General features: G+C 38.7%; 1 protein-coding gene across 3 annotated transcripts in view; it reads left to right on the plus strand.

Annotated features, from left to right (window-relative positions):
* LOC306871725 (UDP-glucuronosyltransferase 2C1-like) overlaps positions 1-24,455 on the plus strand; it is a 37,370-nt gene extending 12,915 nt beyond the window's left edge. For 2 of the 3 annotated variants that reach the window (XM_079419842.1, XM_079419843.1), the window contains exons 2-6: positions 8,558-8,706; positions 20,817-20,948; positions 23,440-23,527; positions 23,615-23,834; positions 24,035-24,455. In XM_079419842.1, coding sequence (XP_079275968.1) covers positions 8,558-8,706; positions 20,817-20,948; positions 23,440-23,527; positions 23,615-23,834; positions 24,035-24,332 — 887 coding nt within the window. In that variant the 3' untranslated portion in view covers positions 24,333-24,455. Of the gene's footprint in view, positions 1-4,500; positions 5,269-8,557; positions 8,707-20,816; positions 20,949-23,439; positions 23,528-23,614; positions 23,835-24,034 lie in introns of those variants that run through there. The other variant, XM_079419844.1, reaches the window with a different exon arrangement.
* Positions 24,456-24,729: the final 274 nt, after the last annotated feature.

A 24,729-nucleotide genomic window follows, 5' to 3' on the forward strand; every position in this document is an offset into this window, starting at 1 on the left:
GCAATGTGATTCAGAACCAAAACAATCAACCAAAAGTGCAAACATATTTCTGGATCCTGACCCTTGTAAACTTAGCAACTTTAGAACATAACTTTCACCTTCATACAACTTATGTCTTTCTAAAAGAACGCAAAGTATGATTGATCACAATCGCTAATTTTTAGAGAGGAAAACCACTTGATTGATTTTCATCTGGCTTGAGAGTTGCCCTTTGGCAGGTAACAATATTGTCACCAGATCTGATGGCCCTTTCTGAGGGATCACTTATTGCTGGAAAGCACAAGTACTTTCTAGTAAGTTGGCTAATTCTTAGAAAGTTTGCTTTATGGACTTTCCACCATTCCAGAGGATTCACCTCACTTTCTGCATTCTACAAGCAGACCTTCAATTCCCTTTCTTTTGTCTCTTTTAGAGATGAGGAAGCTGATAATTTGTTTCTGCAGATGCAGTTACAGCATCTGAGGTTTTCAAAAAGCTGGTAAGTGATTTCTTTGCTTTCTTGGGTTGTTTGTTCTGCATCAGGGCTCTTTGATGTGGAGGTAGATGTAGGCTGCTGATCCAGCGCTGCTGAATACTGTGTGGTCAGCAAGACTCCAGCTCAGATACAACACTGGCTTGTATTCTCTCTCTCTTCTCTCTGTCATTGGACTGGATTCTGAATCTGGGAAGCGAAGCCATATCCATCCAGCAGGTCATCAGTGGTGGGTAGTGTTGTAGTCAAGACCACCTAATCCGAGACCAAGACAATTGTGTGTTGAAACCAAGACAAGACCAAGACTTTGAGGAGTTGAGACCAAGACAAGACCAAGACGAGACCAGCATTGCTCAAATTCATCTAAAGGATCCACATTTACTGCCTGAGAAATGCCTTATTTTTAATTATTAAATACAATAATAAGACACCTACAGAGCTGTTACCAATCAAATGAAATCCCTAACAACAAAATTAATCTTTGCACTGCAGTGGTGGCACAGAAGCTGCATCTGAATTGGTACAATTACAAATGCATAAATAATGTTGAGAATAATGTTACAAATTTTATAAAAGCAATATTTTTTTTTCAAAACAGTTCTCTTGCTCTTGTGATATTGCTTAACTATATAATTTTATAATATAAAAATCCACATCTCATACACTCAAGCACTTACACTCTCTAGCACTTTTTTTGCAACAATATCTTCAATTTGGACATTCAAAATACAGTTGTGGCATAGCCATGGCGGATGGCTGTGGAGTTGTGTCACATGGAGTTCCCTTCTCAAATACCTCCTTCGTTAGATTTGTTTGTTCAAGCCTTGTAGCCTCTGGCTGCATGGTTGTACCTGATGCACTCATTTGGGGTCCCCTCACAGTTTGACTGGCAGCATATTCTTTTGGGTGATATTCTTTTCGGGTGTTGCCCTCCGGCATGCAAAACTTATTGCAACATTTGCAAATAACTGTTGTTTGCTCCATGTCTGTTGTGGAAAATCCAAACCATTTCCATGTTAAAATTTTTAGGGACCAGCTCCTCTGTGTTTTCATCCATTGTCATTGCATTGCTAAATCTCGCTGTACTCATGAGCATCGTATACGAGCCTGTTAACAAGCCACCATCTAGCGTGTGCCCCAATTTGTTTCGTAACTGCACTGCATGTTGGGATGTAGCCAAAAACCTCAAACTGCAACTGATCGAACATGCACTGTTGCATGATACAGTATTCCCAAAACAGTGAATCATGGAGACATTTTAATCGTTCTTGACCAAATATCATCATATTGTACACCCCTAACTGTAAGCAAATAAAAAGTGTAACTTTACAATCAAAATGGTCAAAAAAAAGTCAATTTCATAGCACAAGACTTGCTGCTAAGCTTTAGGATTGAATTTCTGACCTTTGCACTGATTTGAATCTCGCCGAGTTTTGATGCCCCCAAATAATGACGTAGCAACTTTGTCAGTCTAAACAGTTTTGGAGTTTAATGGATTTTTTTTTTCTATGTTATCTTTAAAACATGCCTAAGCCTTATTTAGCTGTTCTATATCAGGAATAATATTTTGAGTAATTTGCGATTAATTGGTAAGATACTTTTATGTCAATCTTTTATTTAAGCCATGTGCTATGCCAGATAGATTTGTTAATGTATACCTAAGATGGTTTGAGCTCAAAACATGAAATGCACATGAGTTTAATGGGTATGAAGCAGTGGCGGCTGCTGGTCTTTCAAAGAGGGGAAGCTCATTTTCGGCCTACATCATAAAAATTGTCCATTTATTTATACGTAAATTCTGCCATCGTGTGCAGTTTGCTAGCTGGCTACTTCACCGCCTGGCCTACTGTATGAATGAATGAATGAACAAACGATCTAAAAAAACATTAAACTCGATGGAGGAAATGTGGGAATTAGGTTAAACTGAAACAAGGAATGTGGTGTATAATTGTGTGAAATGTATAATGAAAATTGGCCAGCAATTTCGCCAAGCAAATATCAAGAAATAGGTTGCAGCAGTTTGTCTTTTGACTACACTTGCAAAGTCCACTATGGGACTGAGCTCGAATCAGTGTTGCCAACTTCTTTCGATGGAAAGTAGCTAAAGCCAGTTTGAAAAGTCGCTAAATGTCGCCAGATGACGTCATGCGCTAATTAGCATATTAATTACGTCATCGCGTCATATTGCCTTTTACATTTGTTTGTCTCTCTGTGCTCATACTGTATTTTAATGCAGCCAAATTCTCAATAAAACTGTTTTCCTTTATATATTTTACTGTTTATGTTGTCAGTCAATGGGATAAATATGAAATAGTGACTGAAACGCAGCCCTTTAAGAATACATAACCAGCTCTCCCTTCCAAGAAGTTAGTCTGCACAAAAATCCTAATTTATAATCGAGCCGTCGTCTGATGAAATCAAATAATACACACAAGATAAGACAAGACAATTCCTGTGCTGTGATTTCGGCTATATTTGCATGTAAAATTAGAGAAGCAACATAATATCTATTTGAACTGAACGCGCTGCTCCTCTCAGCCGCTCACTGAACAGAGAAAGAGGTGCGTGCGCGCTGACCTCGCGCCGTTGCGGCAGTTCCAGCGATCACAGAGACTCGCTAAGGTTTGTCAAAGAAGTCGCTAGATTTGTCGCTAGTCACTTTTGGGGAAAAAGGTCGCTAGGGTGGTCTGAAAAGTCACTAGGGTGGTCTGAAAAGTCGCTAAATTGGCAACACTGGCTCGAATGGCTTCAGCATCAGCGACTTCTTATAGGACACAATCACTGTCAATCAAAAGGAGATGCAGTCTTTCGACAAACCCTCCAATCATCACGCAGAAACCTCCATTCACCCCCAGAGACGCTGAGCGTCCGGGGGCGGGACATAATCGCAGCATTTATCCAATGAGCGTCTAGTTTTGAAGCACTGAAAAAAACTGTTCAAAGCAGCTCCATAGAAGTCAATGGACGCTGGGCTTCAACAGGCAAATACACTGATGCTACGGGAATATATGAGAAGGAAATCGAGTTACCTGCTATATGTAGCTGATTCTGAACGAACTCGTCTTCGAGATGAACGTGTTCTAACGCATTTTTAATCAATAAAATGTTAACACAATAGTACATGTTTGACCATTAATTTTTTGACATTATAGGGGAAGCTGAGCTTCCCTTGCAGTCTTAAAGAAATCGCCACTGGTATGAAGTTAAACTAATTTTACTGCTGTGCTGTATTGTCATGTAGTCATCTTCAACTTTGAGCCACAGCATGAAGGACAGTCCAACACTGCTGACATTTTGAGCAAATTTGACAATTAAAGACTTTTTTATAATGCATTATAAAAGTAGTTATAATGCATTAATTATGCCTTGTAATTCACATTATAATGCATCTCATGAATAATTATAATACATCATAATACCTATCTATTCATTGTTACAGAATTTTACTGTATTGTTAGAAAATACAGTAAAATGAATTCGAACACATGACAAACCTTCATATATTGTAATGCATTTTAACTTTGGTCACTATTATTTATGAAAAGACATAATGCATTAGAAGGTGTATTATGAATACCATTTTAAAGCGTTTTACATAAAGACTTTAAGTGAAGTGTTAGCCTTTCGCTCTTCTGATCAACATTAATCTAGCTATCAATATTTATTTCCTCTTTTGGAAAGTCACAGAAAGGCTAACAGATTTCTTTTACTTGAGCAAACGGGAATCATTTTTACCCCAGAAATGGGAGGATTAATAAATATAGCCATTATAACAGTGTTGTTCTCGATACCATTTGCATATTCCTCTACATACTCTGAACTACAGCAAGCAGTAATGCAAAATAAAGCAATTAAAGTGAAAAGTGCAAGCTTGAATTGAGTGAAAGTTGAGCGAATGTTTAAGTCAACAGATTGTATTATCTTTTGGTGAAAATGGCTTTATCCATTGAGGACAAAGTACAACTACCCTCCATAATGCAACACGACCTTTGCCCAAATCATGTTTTGCACATAGTCTATACATTTGGAGACTTGTTCCCCAGATCACACTGCATTTATCCAGAAGCAGAAATATTTCACCATGATTTCTGGGAGTTTATTTGTGTTTCTACTGCTGTGTGGTGTAGAGGCTGGTCATGCTGGCAAGGTTTTGGTGTTGCCAGGCGAGTACAGCCACTGGCACAACATGCGTACGATCATTGACGAGCTGGTCGATCGTAACCACAGTGTGACGGTTCTGGTCAGTTCTTCATCACCTACTGTACCGCACACACGGAAGGAGCGGTTTGATTTCAGTGTGTTTAAAGTCAACATGAAGAAAGAAGAGGCCAATGCTGTGTGGAGTGAGTTCATTAATATTTGGATGAAGGACTCAGTCACCAAATATGAGCGAATCTTCATGGTCTGGCGAGTGATAACCAACTTTATGGTGCTCGTTGATGATGTTTGCAAGGGCATGCTTCACAATGAGGATCTTTTACACACGCTTCGGGAATCTCATTATGATGTGGTTTTTTCTGATCCTATGATGCCATGCACTGACTTGATGGCACAGATTCTGAAAATCCCGCATGTCCTGTCGTTGCGCTTGACATTTGCTTATACTTTCGAGCGGCTTTGTGGTCAGATGCCTGCACCACCATCCTATGTTCCTGCGGTCGCTTTGCATGATCACCTCACCGACCATATGAGCTTCACAGAGAGAGTTGAAAACATGCTCCTCTACATTATACATACAACAATATTCCGACTGAACATGAAGTTTAATTTTGATACAATTTACACTGAAATATGGGGTAATTATTTTGTTTTTGGCCACTTTTATGCATTAATTCTGCAGTTGTCTGTCTCTTTCTAGTTGCTATTTACCATTGTGATGTACAAACTTGATGGTTAAGTCAATTTTTCAATGAATATAAGTTATAGAATCTGTGACAGTATTTAGCAAACATATAGGCATTAATAACGTATGATCTCGCTACATTTATAATTCAAATGTAATTAAGTCTGTAAGATAATCTTCTAAGTATTGCACAGAAAACATAAGCGTTTTTTAACAAATATTAATATGTATAACTCTGCAATATTCAATCTATTTTTGATTGACTGAGTGACATTCTAAGATTACTGATACTGTCCAGCGGCACTTTTTTTTTCATGGAAGCCTGTTTCTGCCACTAAATAATAATACAAAAAAAATTAATATAATTGTGACTTTTTATCTCACAATTCTGACTTTTTTTCTTGCAATTGCAAGATAAAGACAGGATAGAGCAGGTTACTTTTGGTATGAAACAAAGTCTCAGCTTTCAAATAATTTTGTCATTTTTAATAAATTAAAACAAATACCATTTTGTGTTTTTTTAATGTGTTGTGACAGATCACTGTAGTGCCTCAGTTCAAGCGGCATGTGAAGCTTTCATCTCTTCCTCTTTAGTAATTATTGCACAAGATATACATGAATGAACATCAGAAGGTATCTTGTTTCAACTGCGGAAAGATGTCAATACGCACTATTTTTCAAGATCAAGTCCACCGACGTTAATCTACTTTCCTGTCTGGTTTGTTTGTTTGGCAGATTCAGTATTATGATTGGTCAGATCACATGTCAATCAAACTTGCAGCAAAGGGTGAATTGTGAGGGGAAAAAAGTCAATTGCAAGATATAAACTCGCAATTCTAAGAAAATAGTCTCTTTTTTCTCCTCCAAATTAGACTTTCTAACTCACAATTGTTAGTTTATATTTCACAATTCTGAAAACAAAAGTCAGAACTGCAACAAATAAACAATTGCTAGAAAAAAGACAGAATTGTGTTTGTTGAATTGTCACAATTCTGAGAAAAAGTGAAAGTCAGAATTGAGAAATGTAAATTTATAATTACAAGAAAGAAACGTCAGAAATGTATGATTAAAATATTATTTTCTTATTCAGTGGCAGAAACGGGCTTCCATGGTTATTTCACCATTTGTAACATTCTGTTTTTTTGTTATTGTGCATTACAAGCATTAGTAATGGGGGCCTTTAGCCACTCCGTCTGTAGATTACATAGATACACAAGTCGTGGTGATGATGACTTTATGAGTGATCCATTAAGTAACTCAAATGATTACTTAAAAGTTAGTTACTTGGGATGTAGACCTCAAATAACCAAATCAACAGGAAAAAAATAAGCATGTAAACGCTTGAACCTGAAAAATACCTTTATTTACAATTTTCTTGAGTATTCATGAAGGCTGCTGTAAAAAAAGCAAAAATATTAAATAGTTGACAGATTGTAAATCAACAAGTACAATGAGGGAAAATTGTTTGATCCCTTGCTGATTTTGTGTGTTTGCCCACTGACAAAGAAATGATGAGTCTATAGTTTTAATGGTAGGTTTATCTGAACAGCGAGAGACAGAATAACAACAACAAAAAATCCAGAAAAACGCTTTTCAAAAAAGTTATAAATTGATCTGCATTTTAATGAGTCAAATAAGTATTTGATCCCCTATCAATCAGCAAGATTTCTCACTCCCAGGTGTCTTTTATACCAGGAGCTGAGATTAGGAGCATTCTCTTAAAGGGACAACCTGTCCTCAGAAGCAATCAATCAATCAGATTCCAAACTCTCTACCATGGCCAAGACCAAAGAGCTGTCCAAGGATGCCAGGGACAAGATTGTAGACCTACACAAGGCTGGAATGTACTACAAGACCATCGCCAAGCAGCTTGGTGAGAAGATGACAGCAGTTGTTGCGATTATTCGCAAATGGAAGAAACACAAAATAGCTGTAAATCTCCCTCGGACTGGGACTCCATGCAAGATCTCACCTCGTCGAGTTTCAATGATCATGAGAACGGTGAGAAATCAGCCCTGAACTACACGGGAGGATCTTGTCAATGATCTTAAGGCAGCTGGGACCATATAGTCACCAAGAAAACAATTGGTAACACACTATGCCGTGAAGGACTGAAATCCTGCAGTGCCCGCAAGGTACCCCTGCTCAAGAAAGCATATGTACTGGCCCATCTGAAGTTTGCCAGTGATTCAGAGGAGAACTGGGTGAAAGTGTTGTGGTCAGATGAGACCAAAATCCAGCTCTTTGTCATCAACTCAATTCGCTGTTTGGTGGAGGAGGAATTCTGCCTATGACCCCAAGAACATCCCCACGTCAAACATGCAGGTGGAAACAGTATGCCTTTGGGGGTGTTTTTCTGCTAAGGGGACAGGACAACTGCACCGCATCAAAGGAACGATGGATGGGGCCATGTGCCGTCAGGGCCAGGGCATTGAAAAGGGGTCGTGGATGGGTATTCCAGCATGACAATGACCCAAAACACACGGCCAAGGCAACAAAGGAGTGGCTCAGGAAGAAGCACATTAAGGTCCTGGAGTGACCTAGACAGTCTCCAGACCTTAATCCCATAAAAAATATGTGGAGGGCCAAACGTCAGCCTCGAAACCTTAATGACTTGGAGAGGATCTGCAAAGAGGAGTGGGACAAAATCCCTCCTGAGATGTGTGCAAACCTGGTGGCCAACTACAAGAAACATCTGACCTCTGTGATTGCCAACAAGGGTTTTGCCACCAATTACTAAGTCATGTTTTGTGAAGGGGTCAAATACTAATTTGACTCATTAAAATGCAAATCAATTTATAACTTTTTTGAAATGCGTTTTCCTGGATTTTTTTGTTGTTATTCTGTCTCTCACTGTTCAAATAGACCTACCATTAAAATTATAGACTGATCATTTCTTCATCAGTGGGCAAACGTACAAAATCAGCAGGGGATCAAATAATTGTTTCCCTCACTGTAGCATTTTTCTTTTTCAGGTTTTTTAAATAAATAATATTTATTATATGGTCCAACAGCTCTGGGATTTTGCACTCTTTAAGATCTTGTAGATGACTGTATAGCTTGAATAGAATCTTAATTGCAGTATAGTGTGTAGTGCAGGTGCACTCATGAACTGAAATGTGTATCGAAAGAGATCAGGACAAGGAGGTTGTAGATAAAGCAGAGGAAAGCAAAAGCAAAATTTTTGAACACTTGATCTACTGTACATCAACTGAGTGGCACTGTATCTCTGTATGTCTCAGGAAAACCCACAACAATGTGTGAGACCATGGGAAAAGCCGACATCTGGTTGATTAGAACTTACTGGGATTTTGAGTATCCTCGCCCACTCCTGCCTAATTTTAAATTTGTTGGAGGACTACACTGCAAACCCGCCAAGCCTCTGCTAAAGGTAAGGACTTTGCTTTGCTTTCTGATTTGAAATATCTGCTCTGCTGAAATTTTCTTGATGACTTTATATTTTTTTTCTTTTACATAATTGCATCAATCCTTACTTGAATGAATCAAGTAATATTGTAACTTCATGCCTGTGGATGTATGTATGGAACAGCATTTCATTAAGCTCCTAGCATGCTATGTGGCAGTGCAGTCATCAAAGTCTAGCAATGGCAGGCATACATTTTACTTTATAGGATTTCAGTTGGCAGTCTTTATCCTTATTGGTCTTGCACCCAGGGGTTAAACAGAGGTGAGAAAATGTACCCCAAACTGAGAGCTCAAACAGACCAAATTTACATCAAATGGCCTAAAGCCTTGCGAGCATCAGCATGCCTAGACCATAACGTGATCATCACATGTTGTATGTGCCACCTAGTCACTAAAAATATAGACATGTTAACATTCACACATAGTTTGACTAAATAGGAAGAAAAAACTGCCAAATCCCCCTCACTGGAAACTACAGTGCCCTCCATAAGTATTGGAACTTTAAAGACAAAATTGCTCTGTTGGTTGTGGAGTCAAGACATTTACAAATATGATTAAAATATAAATATGAGACAAAACTACAGAATGTCACATTTTATTAATTGGGTGTTTCAACACATAGATGTTTTACCAGCTAGGAAGTTCAGCACTTTTAGAGTTTCATCCCCCTATCTAATGTGAGCATAAGTATTGGAACAGTTGCGTCACAAGTTTTTCTAAGTGATCAGCTGTGTCCTGATGCATTAATTCTTCAGATATTAGAAGCAGGGAATGTGTTGTATCAGTTAAATCCAGTGGTTGACAGTGGTTACATTGCTGAAATAATACTCAATACAAGTAAAAGTACTGGTGTCAAAACGGTACTTAAGTAAAAGTACAAATTACTCGTCTCAAAAACTACTCAGAGTACTAGCAGAGTACTAGTTACTAGTTACTTTTTAGCGGCGATATTTAATGAATTACCAAAATATATTAATTCATATCTTCGCTTCTGGGTACTAACGCTCTGCCAGATTCCCCAAGAAAACAACAAACTGTGCTAATATATACCCACGAGGTCATGTAATAATGAAAAATTATAACCCTAACCTTTATCTCCATACTGAAAACCCAGATGGCCAGACATTGATTCAGCTAAAATATTAGTGTCTGAGACACTGTGAGCACGGAGACTGTACTGTGCACAGCACATTTTGAAATGTTTATCTTAAATATGTAATATTAATTAAATAGTGCTCATAAATGGCTTTGAGATAGTAGTATTCTCAAGTGAAATGAGTAGAGACATGGACCCAGAAACTGCAGTCCTTACGTCAGACTTAACAAGAGGATTTTTCCCAAGCCTTCAAACTGACATCATCAGAGCGAGAACGCCATTCCAGAGCAGAAGCGAATTTTCTTTTTTTTTATTAAAGATTATGATGGCAGACAATTTTTTCCTGGTGTATTGACTTGTATGGTTTAATTATTCACCACGAGACTATGTGCACTAAAAAAGTAAGTAGGGTCATTTTTTGATTTCATGACGACTTCAATCATTTTCAATACCATTGGCAAAACTACCACATACCGTATACTGTCATATAGATATTTGAATATTTCAAATTGTTTTGTCCATCCATTTTTTCAAGGCAAACGTTATTTCAAGCTTTGAGTGGTTTAATCAAAATCTTCTAAAAAAGACACATTCACTTTATATGATGAACAGATTATAATATAGGCTTTTATTTACATAGCTTACATATAAACATTGATCAATTACCATTACAAAAATCTCAATCTTAAACATTTGCTCATTCTGTGTATTTGTGTCTTTAAAATAGGGTAACTTTATTGCAAATGCTTACAGAAAAGAAGCTTGATTTCAAATTTGATTTCAAACTGAACTGAATTTACAAAAAAAAGATAAATACACAGTCAGTAATAAAATTCTAAAACAAATTACCTCACTTCAGTTGAGGTATTCGAAGTATGACAAATCACTGCTTATAAAAATTCAGTGTTAAGAGCCATGTTATTTATTTAGATAAATGGAACATCAGATGGCTTTGACCTGTAATGTCTGTACAATGTAGTGATGCAGTTAGACCAGGATATTTATATGTACAAATCAGACAAATATCCCATACCGAAACATTTCAAGCATAAACTTACATTGTAAAGAAATTAAAGTTCCATCTTTCATATTGAAAGACTTTCTGGTGCTTTTCATTTACAGTCAGTAAAATTTCCAGTAGCATTTTCATCGGTCAGGCGTGGATCTATTCTGAAAGATAACTTTTGACAAAGTTTAATCTAGGAGCAAAGAGAAATAATTTCTACTATAAAAGCACAGAGAGATCGTGATAGCACACAGTCTGAGTGCACACAAGCAATATCGGAGTGAGAGCACAGGCAGTTAATTTGTGTAAGTTAGGCCTATTTGAGAGCTCGTATCCAGTTTTCTGCAATTACATGACTGTGTTCTCATGTTCCCTACTGTGGGAAATGAGTAATGGAACCGTGTCAGATATTTCAGTATCGGTATCAAAAATATAGATATTTATGATAACACAATGTAGTTTGTTTTTCCAAACTTTACGCTGAGCTCCCTCACTGTGCGATCAGCTCTTCACCTGCTGCAGCGGCAGATTTTCCCGGTTCAGCTATCAGGGCTTTTATTGGTCCGTTTACGATCGGATATCTTTATTGGCTACTGAAGTGCAGTCAAAGGTTTGAATGTCAATTCAAATTGGGTGTACTCAGTAACAAACTATGATTTAAATGTAACGAAGTAGATTATTTTGCTTAATTTGTATTTAAGTACAAGTACAGCTTTAAAAATATACTCAAAAAAGTACAAGTACCCAAAAAAACTACTTAATTACAGTAACGTAAGTAGATGTAATTTATAATAGGGCAAAGAAATGGAAAGTCTTAGATTGCCCAAGTCAATCTCCAGATTGAACATGAATTTCACCAGCTGAAGAGAAGAGTAAAGGCAGAAACTCCCCAAAACAAGCAACAATTGGAATTGGCTGCATTAAAGGCTGGGAAAAGTATTTCAGAGGATGAGACCAAGAGACTGGTGATGTCTATGGGTCACAGACTCACTGCTGTGATTGTGTGCAAGGGATCTACAACTAAATAATAGCTTTTAATCTTTTATAGTCGGGGAGCCAAAGTCTCAAAAATGGGTTGAACCTGACATGGTCTGTCATACTTTTTATTTGTGTTTTTTCTGTTAACTTTGACCCTATGAACCAATAATTGGAGGGTCTGCTCTGCCGGAAATATTGTGAAAAAAAATTGTGGCCATTTTAGTGTATGCACCCTTTATTTTTTATTAGAAAAATGTGAAAAATATTTTTTTCCTCAAATCCTCGGTGGGTTTGGTAGGCTGTCAATAAATGCATTCCAGGTACACCGAACACATGTTCTGACAACATCCACTGAAAAAATAACTCTTAAAACACATTTCTACATGATTTTGCATTAATTTAATGCCAAAAAATTAGGTGTTTTCTCACTTTTTTATTTTCATCTTTACTTCACTGGCAATCAACTATTCCCCCAAGTTATGACATCAGTCAATATGTCATTCTTTTCACCAAACAGTATACTCATTCCACAGAAAAAATCATAAAAATCCAACCAAAATCAATGGATCTGTGATGATTTCACTAATAGTTGATCAGCAGGCTCAGAACCTCAATAGAATTTTAGGCTGCTCTCAAAATTCTGTAAAACATGCTGGATATTTAACATCATGGCACACTTACGCACACACACATGATCTTAGTAATTTGAATGAGTTTGTCTGGAACAACTAACCAACGGTAACCAATGGTTACCAACAGACTTCGAAGCTGCTCATCATTGTCTGTGGTAAGTGACAGTGACTTCAGTGAATACCGGTAGGTCTGCCCCAGCGTTTTGGGAAAAGAATGGTAATATGGATATTGTAATAGTAATTAACTGAAAGGACCACGCCAGTTTTCAAACAAGTATATTTCTGATGATTCCTCATCCCAAATGTATCCCTGTAGTAGCAGCATTCATTCTCTACTTAGCTAGCTTTAGCCGTTTTAGCTCATTTCTGTGGTTCCTTTAAACGGCCATAACTCCTCACGGCCATAACTCCTCACAGGAATGGGGTAGAGAATTCCTTTTTTTTAATGCTCAGAACAGTGTTAATTTCATTGACACTGTAATTTTCGTCATTATTTTCATCAACGACATTTTTTTGTCATTGACGAAACTGTCACTAAATTGTCCTCATAGTTGTCGTCATTTAAAGCTGTTTTTTATTTAGTTATCTGTCTCGTTTTCGTCTGTGAAAACTTTTTATCTCACTGCAGTTAAATCTGTATCTGTATTGCATGTTCAAGCTTTAAAAGTGATTTATAATAACAGGTTAATTAATACATGTTTTCTCTGGGAGTATATAATGGGTTTGGAAATTTTTGAGAAATTCTAAATGAATGCATTACAATTTATCCAAACCCATTCAATTTTACATTTAGTCGACTAAAATCTTATTGTATTTCGTTGACTAAAACTAGACTAAAACTAAAACAATTCAGATGACTAAAATATAACTAAAACTAAAATGGCATTTTAGTCAAAAGACTATGACTAAAACTAAATAAAAATTTGTTTTGTCAAAATTAACACTGGATCAGAATCGTATGCTTTACGAGGGGTATGTGTCCTATATGTCCATTTTGCTTCGACCGGAAGTTGAGAAATTGCGAAAATTTCAAATGGACTTGCTAGGTAAAGAAATAGATATGAGAATAAATGCTGCTTCAGGGATACGTTTGGAGTGAGGAATCATTAGAAATACACTTATATGAAGGCTGGTGTTGTCCTTGAAGTGTTTTTCATGTCAGACAGATAGTAAGTCACTAAGGATAACTAAAGGCTGCACTAAACGTTAATACTGAACAATACAAATGTTCTGTAAGATGTAAACACACTATATATTATGCATCCTTTTTTTGTATATAGTACTGTACAGTATATAGGGTGAGTGATTTGTCAAAAGCTAGTTCGCTAGTAGTGTCAAACATCTAGATTTCTTTCACCTGAATGCACAATATTTCCCATTTGCAGATTTTGTTCTGATCTTATTGGGTTTGCTGTGGAGGAAAAGTTAGCGAGAAGAGAAGGCAGCAGAGGATTGGAAAGGACAGTAAAGCCGGGCTCACACTGTGCGATTTTTAATAGTCTTTTGTGATTGTTGCTTGTCACACTGTACGAACATGATCCCCATATCAGACTGTAGGATCTCATTTGTCTTAATGTCAGACTGTACGACAGTCAAGACGCGACAAAAACGGACGTACTCAAGAAGACTTGTCCGGAGTTTTAGGTCATCAATACGTGACCCGCGTTCTCTCGCTATAATGGTATCTAGCAAACAACAGCAACGTGTAGCGTTAGTTTTATTAATTACATGCCTTGATGTTAAAAAAAAAAAAAAAACGAAAAAGACGACGTGTGTGGAGCAAGTCATGGCTGGGCAAAAGAGGACTTTATGGACTTCCAGTTCTACAGAGCGAACTTGAGGTAATTTTGTTATTCGAGTTTAAACATCCTGCCCCTTAATAAATAAACTTTAAGTAAACTTTTCTTTGTACATATATTGTTTTTACAAATAACGAAGTTGAAGTTTGAAGTTGTCGCGCTAATTGTGTCATCAAGTTCAGTGCTCCTATTGGTTCTTGCTTTGACGGTCGTCGTAGGAGATGTCACACTGCAGGAAAGTGTCTGAAATCTTCTGACACTGCCAGAATTTAATCGGAGGAAAAAATTTATCGCAATGGCCATTAATCGGCTGTCGGTGAACATGTCAAACCAGCGATCTGGACAACCGATTTTAGCCTAGGATTATAGGAATCTTTTAGGATTTTAGGATTTTCAAAATTTGTCTCAGACGACCAAATCGTGGCCAAAATCGCACAGTATGAGCCGGGCTTAAAGAGGAGTGGAGTGGAGAGGAGAGTGGAGGATTGAACAGAAGAGAAGAGAGGAATGAGTAGAAAAGAGTGAAGAGGACAGTGGTGGACTGAACAAGAGAGAAGAATAGTGAAGGAAAAAAGAGGAGTGAATTGACCAGGAAAGAAGAGTGGACTGGAGTGGAGTGGAGAGTTATGGAGAGGAGTTGATTGAATCGGAGAGAAGAAGAGGGAAGAGGAGAATAGTGGAGAGGAGTAGAAGAGGAGAAGAGTGGAGAGGAGAGGAGAGGATTGGAGAGGAGAATAGAGAGTGAAGAGTACAGGAGTGGATTGAACAAGAGAGAAGAGTGGAGAGGAGTGGATGGAATAGGAGAGAATAGGAGCTTAACACGCTTAAAACTGTGGAGATGATTGTGGACTTCAGGAGAAACCCCCCTGCTCTCCCCCAACTCACCATCATGAACAGCACTGTGACTGCAGTGGAGTCATTCAGATTCCTGGGCACCACCATCTCCCAGGACCTGAAGTGGGATACTCACATTGACTCCATTGTCAGGAAGGCCCAGCAGAGGTTGTACTTTCTTCGCCAGCTGAGGAAGTTCAACCTGCCACAGGAGCTGCTGAAACAGTTCTACTCTGCCATCATTGAATCCATCCTCTGCACTTCAATAACTGTCTGGTTCAGCTCAGCTACCAAATCTGACCTCAGAAGACTACGGAGGGTAGTCCGGACTGCTGAGCGAATCATTGGTACAACCCTCCCCACTCTCCAAGAACTGTACTTATCCAGAGTGAGCAAAAGGGCTGGTAAAATCACTCTGGACCCCTCACATCCAGCACACTCCCTCTTTGAACTGTTACCGTCTGGTCGACGCTACAGAGCTCTGAGCACCAGAACGACCAGACACAGGAACAGTTTCTTCCCTCAGGCAATCCATCTCATGAACACTCAATAAATAAACGTGGAACACACAACTAATTCATTATCCATTCACCACACTCACTTATTTTATTTTTATCATTTCTAATTTGCACATACTTGACCTGTACATACATAGTTGCCTATATTATATACTGTTTTTTTTTTGTTTGTTTTTTTTGGCTGCTTTTACATTGGTTATTGGATATTTCTTGTTATTTTGTTTTTATTACCTGTGTCCTGTCCTGTTACTGTCTTTCTGTTGCACTGTGGAGCTTCTGTCACTACAACAAATTCCTTGTATGTGTAAACATACTTGGCCAATAAAGCTCATTCTCATTCTCATTCTCATATCTTTCTACCTGTTCATGCCATCACAAGAAGTTCTGGCGGGGAAGTATGATGTTGCAGCTTCAGATCTTACATCCCTTCTCCTCAGCACCTACATATTTACCGGATGTGACACAGTGAGCTATCTGTACAGAAGAGGAAAAAGGCGGGCCTACACAAATTCTATTAAACACCTGACAGACCTTCTGCTGCTGTGCAGGTACGGTGACCCTGAGGAAAGCCTGGATGTTCAGGAAGAGGTTATAACAGCAGCACGGCAATACATGGTGTCACTCTATGACAGGAGTGACTTTGGTGGTACTCTAGATGCACTGCGAGCCCATCTCTTTGTGAGCATCAAAGGAGACATGTGTTGCCTTCCACCAACTGAAGATGCCTTCCAATTACACCTTCGCCGAGCCCTGCATCAGTTGGCTGTGTGTAAGCGGGCACACATGGTTCAGCCAACCTACCCAGCTGCCACTGATTTTGGGAGACAACTTGTCAATGGCAAATTGGTGGCAACCATGATGCTGAAAGAGGCAAAACCTTCTGAACTCAAACACAGCCAATACTGCCTCTGCAAGAAAAGCATGTGTGCCCGAGGATGCTCCTGTGCAAGAGCCTATGTGAAGTGTGGCATTGCATGTCTCTGCACTGGGGACCCCAACAGATGTTCAAGGATTGAACTTGCGCTTGAAGACAGGGACACGTAAGCAGGCCGCGTGTGTGTGTGTGTATGCGTCTCCTCAGGTGGTGAGGGTGAAGGTCTGTCCCCAGAGCAGTATCTGCAGTGTACCACCCTCCTGATTATCCCACCTCACAGGGACCTGCACCTAGTTAATTAAGTTATGTTAAATTATTTTGTTCCGTTGAAGTTGTAATAGTTGTCATCTGAGTCATTTTGCTGTATTAGATTTCTTGTGTGACACATTTCCATTGGGAGAACAGGGTTATGTTGAAATTAAAAAGATGCTTAGGCCATGATGCTTATTAGACCCTTTTTCTGTTAGTAAACATTGTGACGTTTTTCTGTGGGCGGAGCTTAGCTGGAGGCAGAAATATTCCACTGACCGCTTCACTAACGCTAGCTATGAAGTTTGTTAGCTTGTTTTTTAACAATAACTGGAGAAAATCCGATTTCACCCACATATGTAAGGTCACGCACTGTCCAGGACCGCGATTGTTATTTGAAAAGGTTAACTTTAATGGACGAAACCAGATCAGCCGACCCGCGCACGCTTTTCCTCGAAGCGATCTGACAGGATTCCATCCGGTTGACTGACTCACATCTAACCTGTGTAGTTAAGACAGACTCACAGTGTCTATCTAGTCATGAAGATGTATTTTCAATTTCAGCAGGCAACTATTTTTACAAAAACATTATTATTCCAAGCCACAATTACTCATAACAATACAATTACAAATGATTAAGCTTATAAGTTTGTTGTTTTACACACATGCACACAGACATTATTTCATACACAACATAATCGTGAGATGCATAAGAAATCTACAGGTCCTTTTAAAAAAATTAGCATATTGTGATAAAGTTCATTATTTTCTGTAATGTACTGATAAACATTAGACTTTCATATATTTTAGATTCATTACAACACAACTGAAGTAGTTCAAGCCTTTTATTGTTTTAATATTGATGATTTTGGCATACAGCTCATGAAAACACAAAATTCCTATCTAAAAAAATTTGCATATTTCATCCGACCAATAAAAGAAAAGTGTTTTTAATACAAAAAAAAGTCAACCTTCAAATAATTATGTTCAGTTATGCACTCAATACTTGGTCGGGAATCCTTTTGCAGAAATGACTGCTTCAATGCGGCGTGGCATGGAGGCAATCAGCCTGTGGCACTGCTGAGGTGTTATGGAGGCCCAGGATGCTTCGATAGCGGCCTTAAGCTCATCCAGAGTGTTGGGTCTTGCGTCTCTCAACTTTCTCTTCACAATATACCACAGATTCTCTATGGGGTTCAGGTCAGGAGAGTTGGCAGGCCAATTGAGCACAGTAATACCATGGTCAGTAAACCATTTACCAGTGGTTTTGGCACTGTGAGCAGGTGCCAGGTCGTGCTGAAAAATGAAATCTTCATCTCCATAAAGCTTTTCAGCAGATGGAAGCATGAAGTGCTCCAAAATCTCCTGATAGCTAGCTGCATTGACCCTGCCCTTGATAAAACACAGTGGACCAACACCAGCATCACTGACTGTGGGTACTTGACACTGGACTTCAGGCATTTTGGCATTTCCCTCTCCCCAGTCTTCCTCCAGACTCTGGCACCTTGATTTCCGAATGACATGCAAAATTTGCTTTCATCCGAAAAAAGTACTTTGGACCACTGAGCAACAGTCCAGTGCTGCTTCTCTGTAGCCCAGGTCAGGCGCTTCTGCCGCTGTTTCTGGTTCAAAAGTGGCTTGACCTGGGGAATGCGGCACCTGTAGCCCATTTCCTGCACACGCCTGTACACGGTGGCTCTGGATGTTTCTACTCCAGACTCAGTCCACTGCTTCCGCAGGTCCCCCAAGGTCTGGAATCGGTCCTTCTCCACAATCTTCCTCAGGGTCCGGTCACCTCTTCTCGTTGTGCTGCGTTTTCTGCCACACTTTTTCCTTCCCACAGACTTCCCACTGAGGTGCCTTGATACAGCACTCTGGGAACAGCCTATTCGTTCAGAAATTTCTTTCTGTGTCTTACCCTCTTGCTTGAGGGTGTCAATGATGGCCTTCTGGACAGCAGTCAGGTCGGCAGTCTTACCCATGATTGCGGTTTTGAGTAATGAACCAGGCTGGGAGTTTTTAAAAGCCTCAGGAATCTTTTGCATGTGTTTAGAGTTAATTAGTTGATTCAGATGATTAGGTTAATAGCTCGTTTAGAGAACCTTTTCATTATATGCTAATTTTTTGAGATAGGAATTTTGGGTTTTCATGAGCTGTATGCCAAAATCATCAATATTAAAACAATAAAAGGCTTGAACTACTTCAGTTGTGTTGTAATGAATCTAAAATATATGAAAGTCTAATGTGTATCAGTACATTACAGAAAATAATGAACTTTATCATATTAAAATATGCAAATTTTTTGAGAAGGACCTGTATAGACGCACTCATAACAACAAAAGACAATACTTTATTGAACCTTTTCTGACAAGAAGTGTGCGTTGCAAACGCGAGCATTTTGACGGTCGTTTCTGTCCAGTCCTCTGGTTTTATCGCGTTTTAATCACAGTCGTCCGTTTTTGTCTGGCAGTGGCAGCAGGTAAGCGATAAAATTTCAAATCAGAGCCTGTACTATGTCGATTCTGGCACCCAACATCACAACAAGACTATATTTAAAGCTCCTTATGTTGCTGAATCTGCGCTGGTTTGAATGGGCCGCCTCCAGTTCTCCCTCTGTTTTGCCTCCAGCTTGTGCTGTGACGTAATCGTGACGTCGACTCAAAAAGGGTCTATAATGTAGACATTAAAAACCATGTTAAATATCCAGCATGTTTTACAGAATTTTGAGAGCAGCCTAAAATTCTATTGAGGTTCTGAGCCTGCTGATCAACTATTAGTGAAATCATCACAGATCCATTGAATTTGGTTGGATTTTTATGATTTTTTCTGTGGAATGAGTATACTGTTTGGTGAAAAGAATGACATATTGACTGATGTCATAACTTGGGGGAATAGTTGATTGCCAGTGAAGTAAAGATGAAAATATTGGAAAAAAGTGAGAAAACGCCAAATTTTTTGGCATTAAATTAATGCAAAATCATGTAGAAATGTGTTTTAAGAGTTATTTTTTCAGTGGATGTTGTCAGAACATGTGTTCGGTGTACCTGGAATGCATTTATTGACAGCCTACCAAACCCACCGAGGATTTGAGGAAAAAAACAATTTTTCACATTTTTCTAATACAAAATAAAGGGTGCATACACTAAAATGGCCACAATTTTTTTTCGCAATATTTCCGGCAGAGCAGACCCTCCGATTATTGGTTCATAGGGTCAAAGTTAACAGAAAAAACACAAATAAAAAGTATGACAGACCATGTCAGGTTCAACCCATTTTATTGAGCTTTTGAGACTTTGGCTCCCCGACTATTATATCTGCCTTATGTTCAACTGTCCCAATACTTATGCTCACATCAATGAGTGGGATGAACTCTAAAAGTGCTGTTCTTTTTATTTGGTAAAACATGTATGTGTTGAAACGGCTAATAATAAAATGTGACATTCTGTAGTTTTGTCTCATATTCATCTTTTAATCATATTTGCAAATGTCTTGACTCCACAGCCAACAGAGTAATTTTGTCTTTACTGTTCCGATACTTATGGAGGGCAATGTATATTCCGTCTAATCAGTAAACTGATGCTAAACATGTTCACTCTGAATGCCCAATACAATGTAGTTCACCTTAGTTTTTCATGTGCTGTTATATCAGGATATTGGATCAGCAAATCTTAAATTCTTAAATTTGGGATCCCACGCTACATTGACCTCAAAAGATACTGTGGGTTTGCAGTGTCATTACCATTTTGTAAGCTGCACGTGGCACACTTTGACCATTATACCTTATTTCTGTTAGATATCATTTCAGTTTTAAGTCCCTACTGATAAGATAGATATAGGGGAAAAATATCTCAGGGCGATAATTTAACTGAATTTTTATATTACATTTGTAATTGTAATGTTTGCAGCGCAGATGGCACAGACACTGAATACCCCACGTCCTGTAGCTGAACTTGATATTTGCGGATAATTTTGAACGGCTTTGCGGTCAGATGACTATACCACCTTGCAGCTGCTTTGCACCGCACCGACCATGTGAGCTTCACAGAGAGAGTTTTTGTGTCACAGTATGTGCTCATTTATGTCTTTTAGGAAATGGAGGCGTTTGTTCAGAGCTCAGGAGATCATGGCATCATTGTGTTCTCATTGGGTTCCATGATCGGCAACCTGACAATGGAAAGAGCAAACACTATTGCTTCTGCTCTTGGTCAGATTCCACAAAAGGTGTGCAATTTTGTATCTTTTTATAGCAATAGAACAGCTTCCTTCTGTAAATATTTTTTCAGTAATTTTGTCTGTAGGGATTTCAATCCCAAAAACCAAAAGGTGCACTTAATGTCTTTAATGAGTCAATACTCATTGTGAATTATGGATAGTTCAGCCAAAAAATGAAAATTCTCTTATCAATTACTCAACACCATGTTGTTTCAAGTGATATGAATTAAGCACTTTAATCGCTTTACATGATCAAGCAAGCACATTTGAGCTTCTCTGTTTGCCTTATTTGCAGTTATCTACAGTGGAGAGAAAAATTATTTGATCCCCTGCTGATTTTGTACGTTTGCCCACTGACAAAGAAATGATCAGTCTATAATTTTAATGGTAGGTTTATTTGAACAGTGAGAGACAGAATAACAAAAAAATCTAAAGAATAACAAAAATCCAGAAAAATGCATTTCAAAAAAGTTATAAATTGATTTACATTTTAATGAGTCAAATAAGTATTTGATCCCCTATCAATCTGCAAGATTTTTCACTCCCAGGTGTCTTTTATACAAGTAAGGAGCTGAGATTTGGAGCATTCTCTTAAAGGGAGTGCTCCTAATCACAGTTTGTTACCTGTATAAAAGACAACCTGTCCACAGAAGCAATCAATCAATCAGATTCCAAACTCTCCACCATGGCCAAGACCAAAGAGCTGTCCAAGGATGTTAGGGACAAGATTGTAGACCTACACAAGGCTGGAATGGTCTACAAGACTATCGCCAAGCAGCTTGGTGCGATTATTTGCAAATGGAAGAAACACAAAATAACTGTCAATCTCCCTCGGACTGGGGCTCCATGCAAGATCTCAGCTCGTCGAGTTTCAATGATCATGAGAACGGTGAGGAATCAGCCCAGAAGTACACAGGAGGATCTTGTCAATGATCTCAAGGCAGCTGGGACCATAGTCACCAAGAAAACAATTGGTGACTATGTTGTGAAGGACTGAAATCCTGTAGCGCCCGCAACAGGGACGTGGGAACTATATTGTGAGAGGGGGGCGGGATTCTTGGGGGGGGGGGGGGGGGGTCTGTTAGTGTAGGCCTTTTGTGTTATGTATCCTGATTGACTTTATGATTAGTTAAATCTGTTTTGCACATGCATCGCCACAGAGTTAACCATTTCAGACAGTACCGGACAGCCTCTGTCTCGTTCACTTCACGTCTGTGTTACGCACAGCTCAGTGTGGCCGCTCCAATTTACCTTCAATGAAATCTAACCTTAGTGTAATTGACAGAATTACTAAAAATTATTTTGCTACCTAAAAGTTAAAGATGTTTTGTGTCACGCATGCATGCATGTCTATTTCCCTCATATTAAATATGAAACGCATGTGGACTGATATTTTTCCAATGTCTGGACTCCTTTTTTTGAAATGTAGGCTTAAATCAAACACATTTTAATTCAGATTCTGTATATATATATATATATAAAACGGAAAACAAAAACAAAACAAAAAAAACAGCTGGCTGACCCGTAGAGGGGTGGGGAAAAGGGGTGCTTTCCCCCCCCCCACCCCGTTCCAACGTCTATGGCCCGCAAGGTCCCTCTGCTCAATAAAGCACATGCACAGGCCTGTCTGAAGTTTTCCAATGATTCAGATGAGAAATGGGTGAAGGAGTTGTGGTCAGATGAGACCAAAATCAAGCTCTTTGGCATCAACTCAACTCAGAGAAGGAAGAATGCTGCCTATGACCCCAGGAACACCATTCCCACCGTCAAACATGGAGGTGGAAACATTATGCTTTGGGGGTGTTTTTCTGTTAAGGGGACAGGACAACTGCACTGCATCAAAGAGACGATGGATGGGGGCCATGTACCTTCAGGACATTGAAGCCAGGGAGGGCATTGAAAATGGGTCGCGGATGGGTATTACAGCATGACAATGACCCAAAACACACGCCCAAGGCAACAAAAGGTCCTGAGTGGCCTAGCCAGTCTCCAGACCTTAATCCCATAGAAAATCTGTGGAGGGAGCTGAAGGTTCGAGTTGCCAAACATCAGCCTTGAAACCTTAATGACTTGGAGAGGATCTGCAAAGAGGAGTGGGACAAAATCCCTCCTGAGATGTGTGCAAACCTGGTGGCCAACTACAAGAAACATCTGACCTCTGTGATCTCCAACAAGGGTTTTGCCACCAAGTACTAAGTCATGTATGGCGAAGGGGTCAAATACTTATTTGACTCATTAAAATGCAAATCAATTTATAACTTTTTTGAAATGCGTTTTTTTTTTATCTCACTGTTAAAATTAATCTACTATTATAAACTGATAATGTCTTTGACAGTGGCCAAACGTACAAAATCAGTAGAGGATCAAATAATTTCTTTCCCCATTGTTTTTTTTTTTTTTTTTTTTTTTTTTTTTTTTTTAGAGAACTCAACATTTTTATTCATATGCTCAGTGTCCTAGAGCAACTGTTAATAAATTCACCATATATGCATTTGCACAGGTTGTTTGGCGTTATCATGGGAAAGCACCAGAAACTCTTGCCCCCAATACAAAGATCTTCGACTGGATCCCACAGAATGATTTGCTTGGTAAGGAAAGTGTTGTCATTTGGACTCATTATACATGAAGAATATTAATTGATGTCATATAGATACAGACTTTATTTTATCTGATAGGTCATCCAAAAACTAAGGCCTTCATTACCCATGGTGGGACAAATGGACTGTATGAGGCTATTTATCATGGTGTCCCAATGGTGGGCTTGCCATTGTTTGCTGACCAGCCTGATAACCTTATGCACATGAAAACCAAAGGAGCTGCTGTTGTTCTTGACATCAACAAAATGCAGTCTGAAGACCTGGTGAATGCTCTCAAGACTGTCTTAAATAATCCATCGTGAGTTAAGTCTAAAGGACTTTTCCAGTTAGTTTCCTTACTTTAGGAATAACGCTAAAATGTTTTTTTAGTCTTAAGGCTAGAAACATGGTGGAAAATGTTTTACTAAATGTTTTACTAATATTTAATGTGTTACTACATTTATATTGGATTTTGAACAAAAATTTAAAATAATTTCCATTTCTTCCATTTCTAATCAGATACAAGGAGAGCATCATGAGACTATCCAGAATTCATCATGATCAGCCAATGAAGCCTCTGGACCAGGCAGTTTACTGGATTGAATACGTGATGCGGAATACAGGAGCTAAACATCTCCGAGTTCAGGCACATGATCTGAGCTGGTATCAGTACCACTGCTTGGATGTAGTTGCCGTCTTACTCTCAGTTGTTGCACTGATCACATTCCTCTTTATTAAAACATGCTGTTTCCTTTTCCGTAAATGCTTCAGCAAGACTCGTCCTGATACCAAAGCAAAAAAGAGTAAAAAAGAGTGAATGTAAATTAGGTTATTATCACATGTGCATGTTGGCCAGTGTGCATTTTGAGTACATTCCAAACTGTATGTTCTTGATGAAATTCATGTGAATGTAAAAAAATAAAACAAAGTACCTCAGGTTAAAAGTACTACAGGAAACTCTTTTCTTTCTTCCCTGTTATTTTTTATGACTATTCAACTAGAAGGGTGACATCCATCCATTTTCCTGTGTAAGAAGGTTGACAAGTGAGTGCAATACATGCATGTAGTAAAAGCCAATACTTAAGACTGACATAAAACATAATGTTATTTGCTGCATGAAATCCAATACTTGTTGCGCACTAACTGTGGAGTGCTGATCCCAAACATGGTACTTTTGCTCTATAGCATGTCAGATTTTCTCACAAAATATGATG

This window comes from Barbus barbus, assembly GCF_936440315.1.
Source record: "Barbus barbus genome assembly, chromosome: 6".
Lineage (NCBI taxonomy): Eukaryota > Metazoa > Chordata > Actinopteri > Cypriniformes > Cyprinidae > Barbus > Barbus barbus.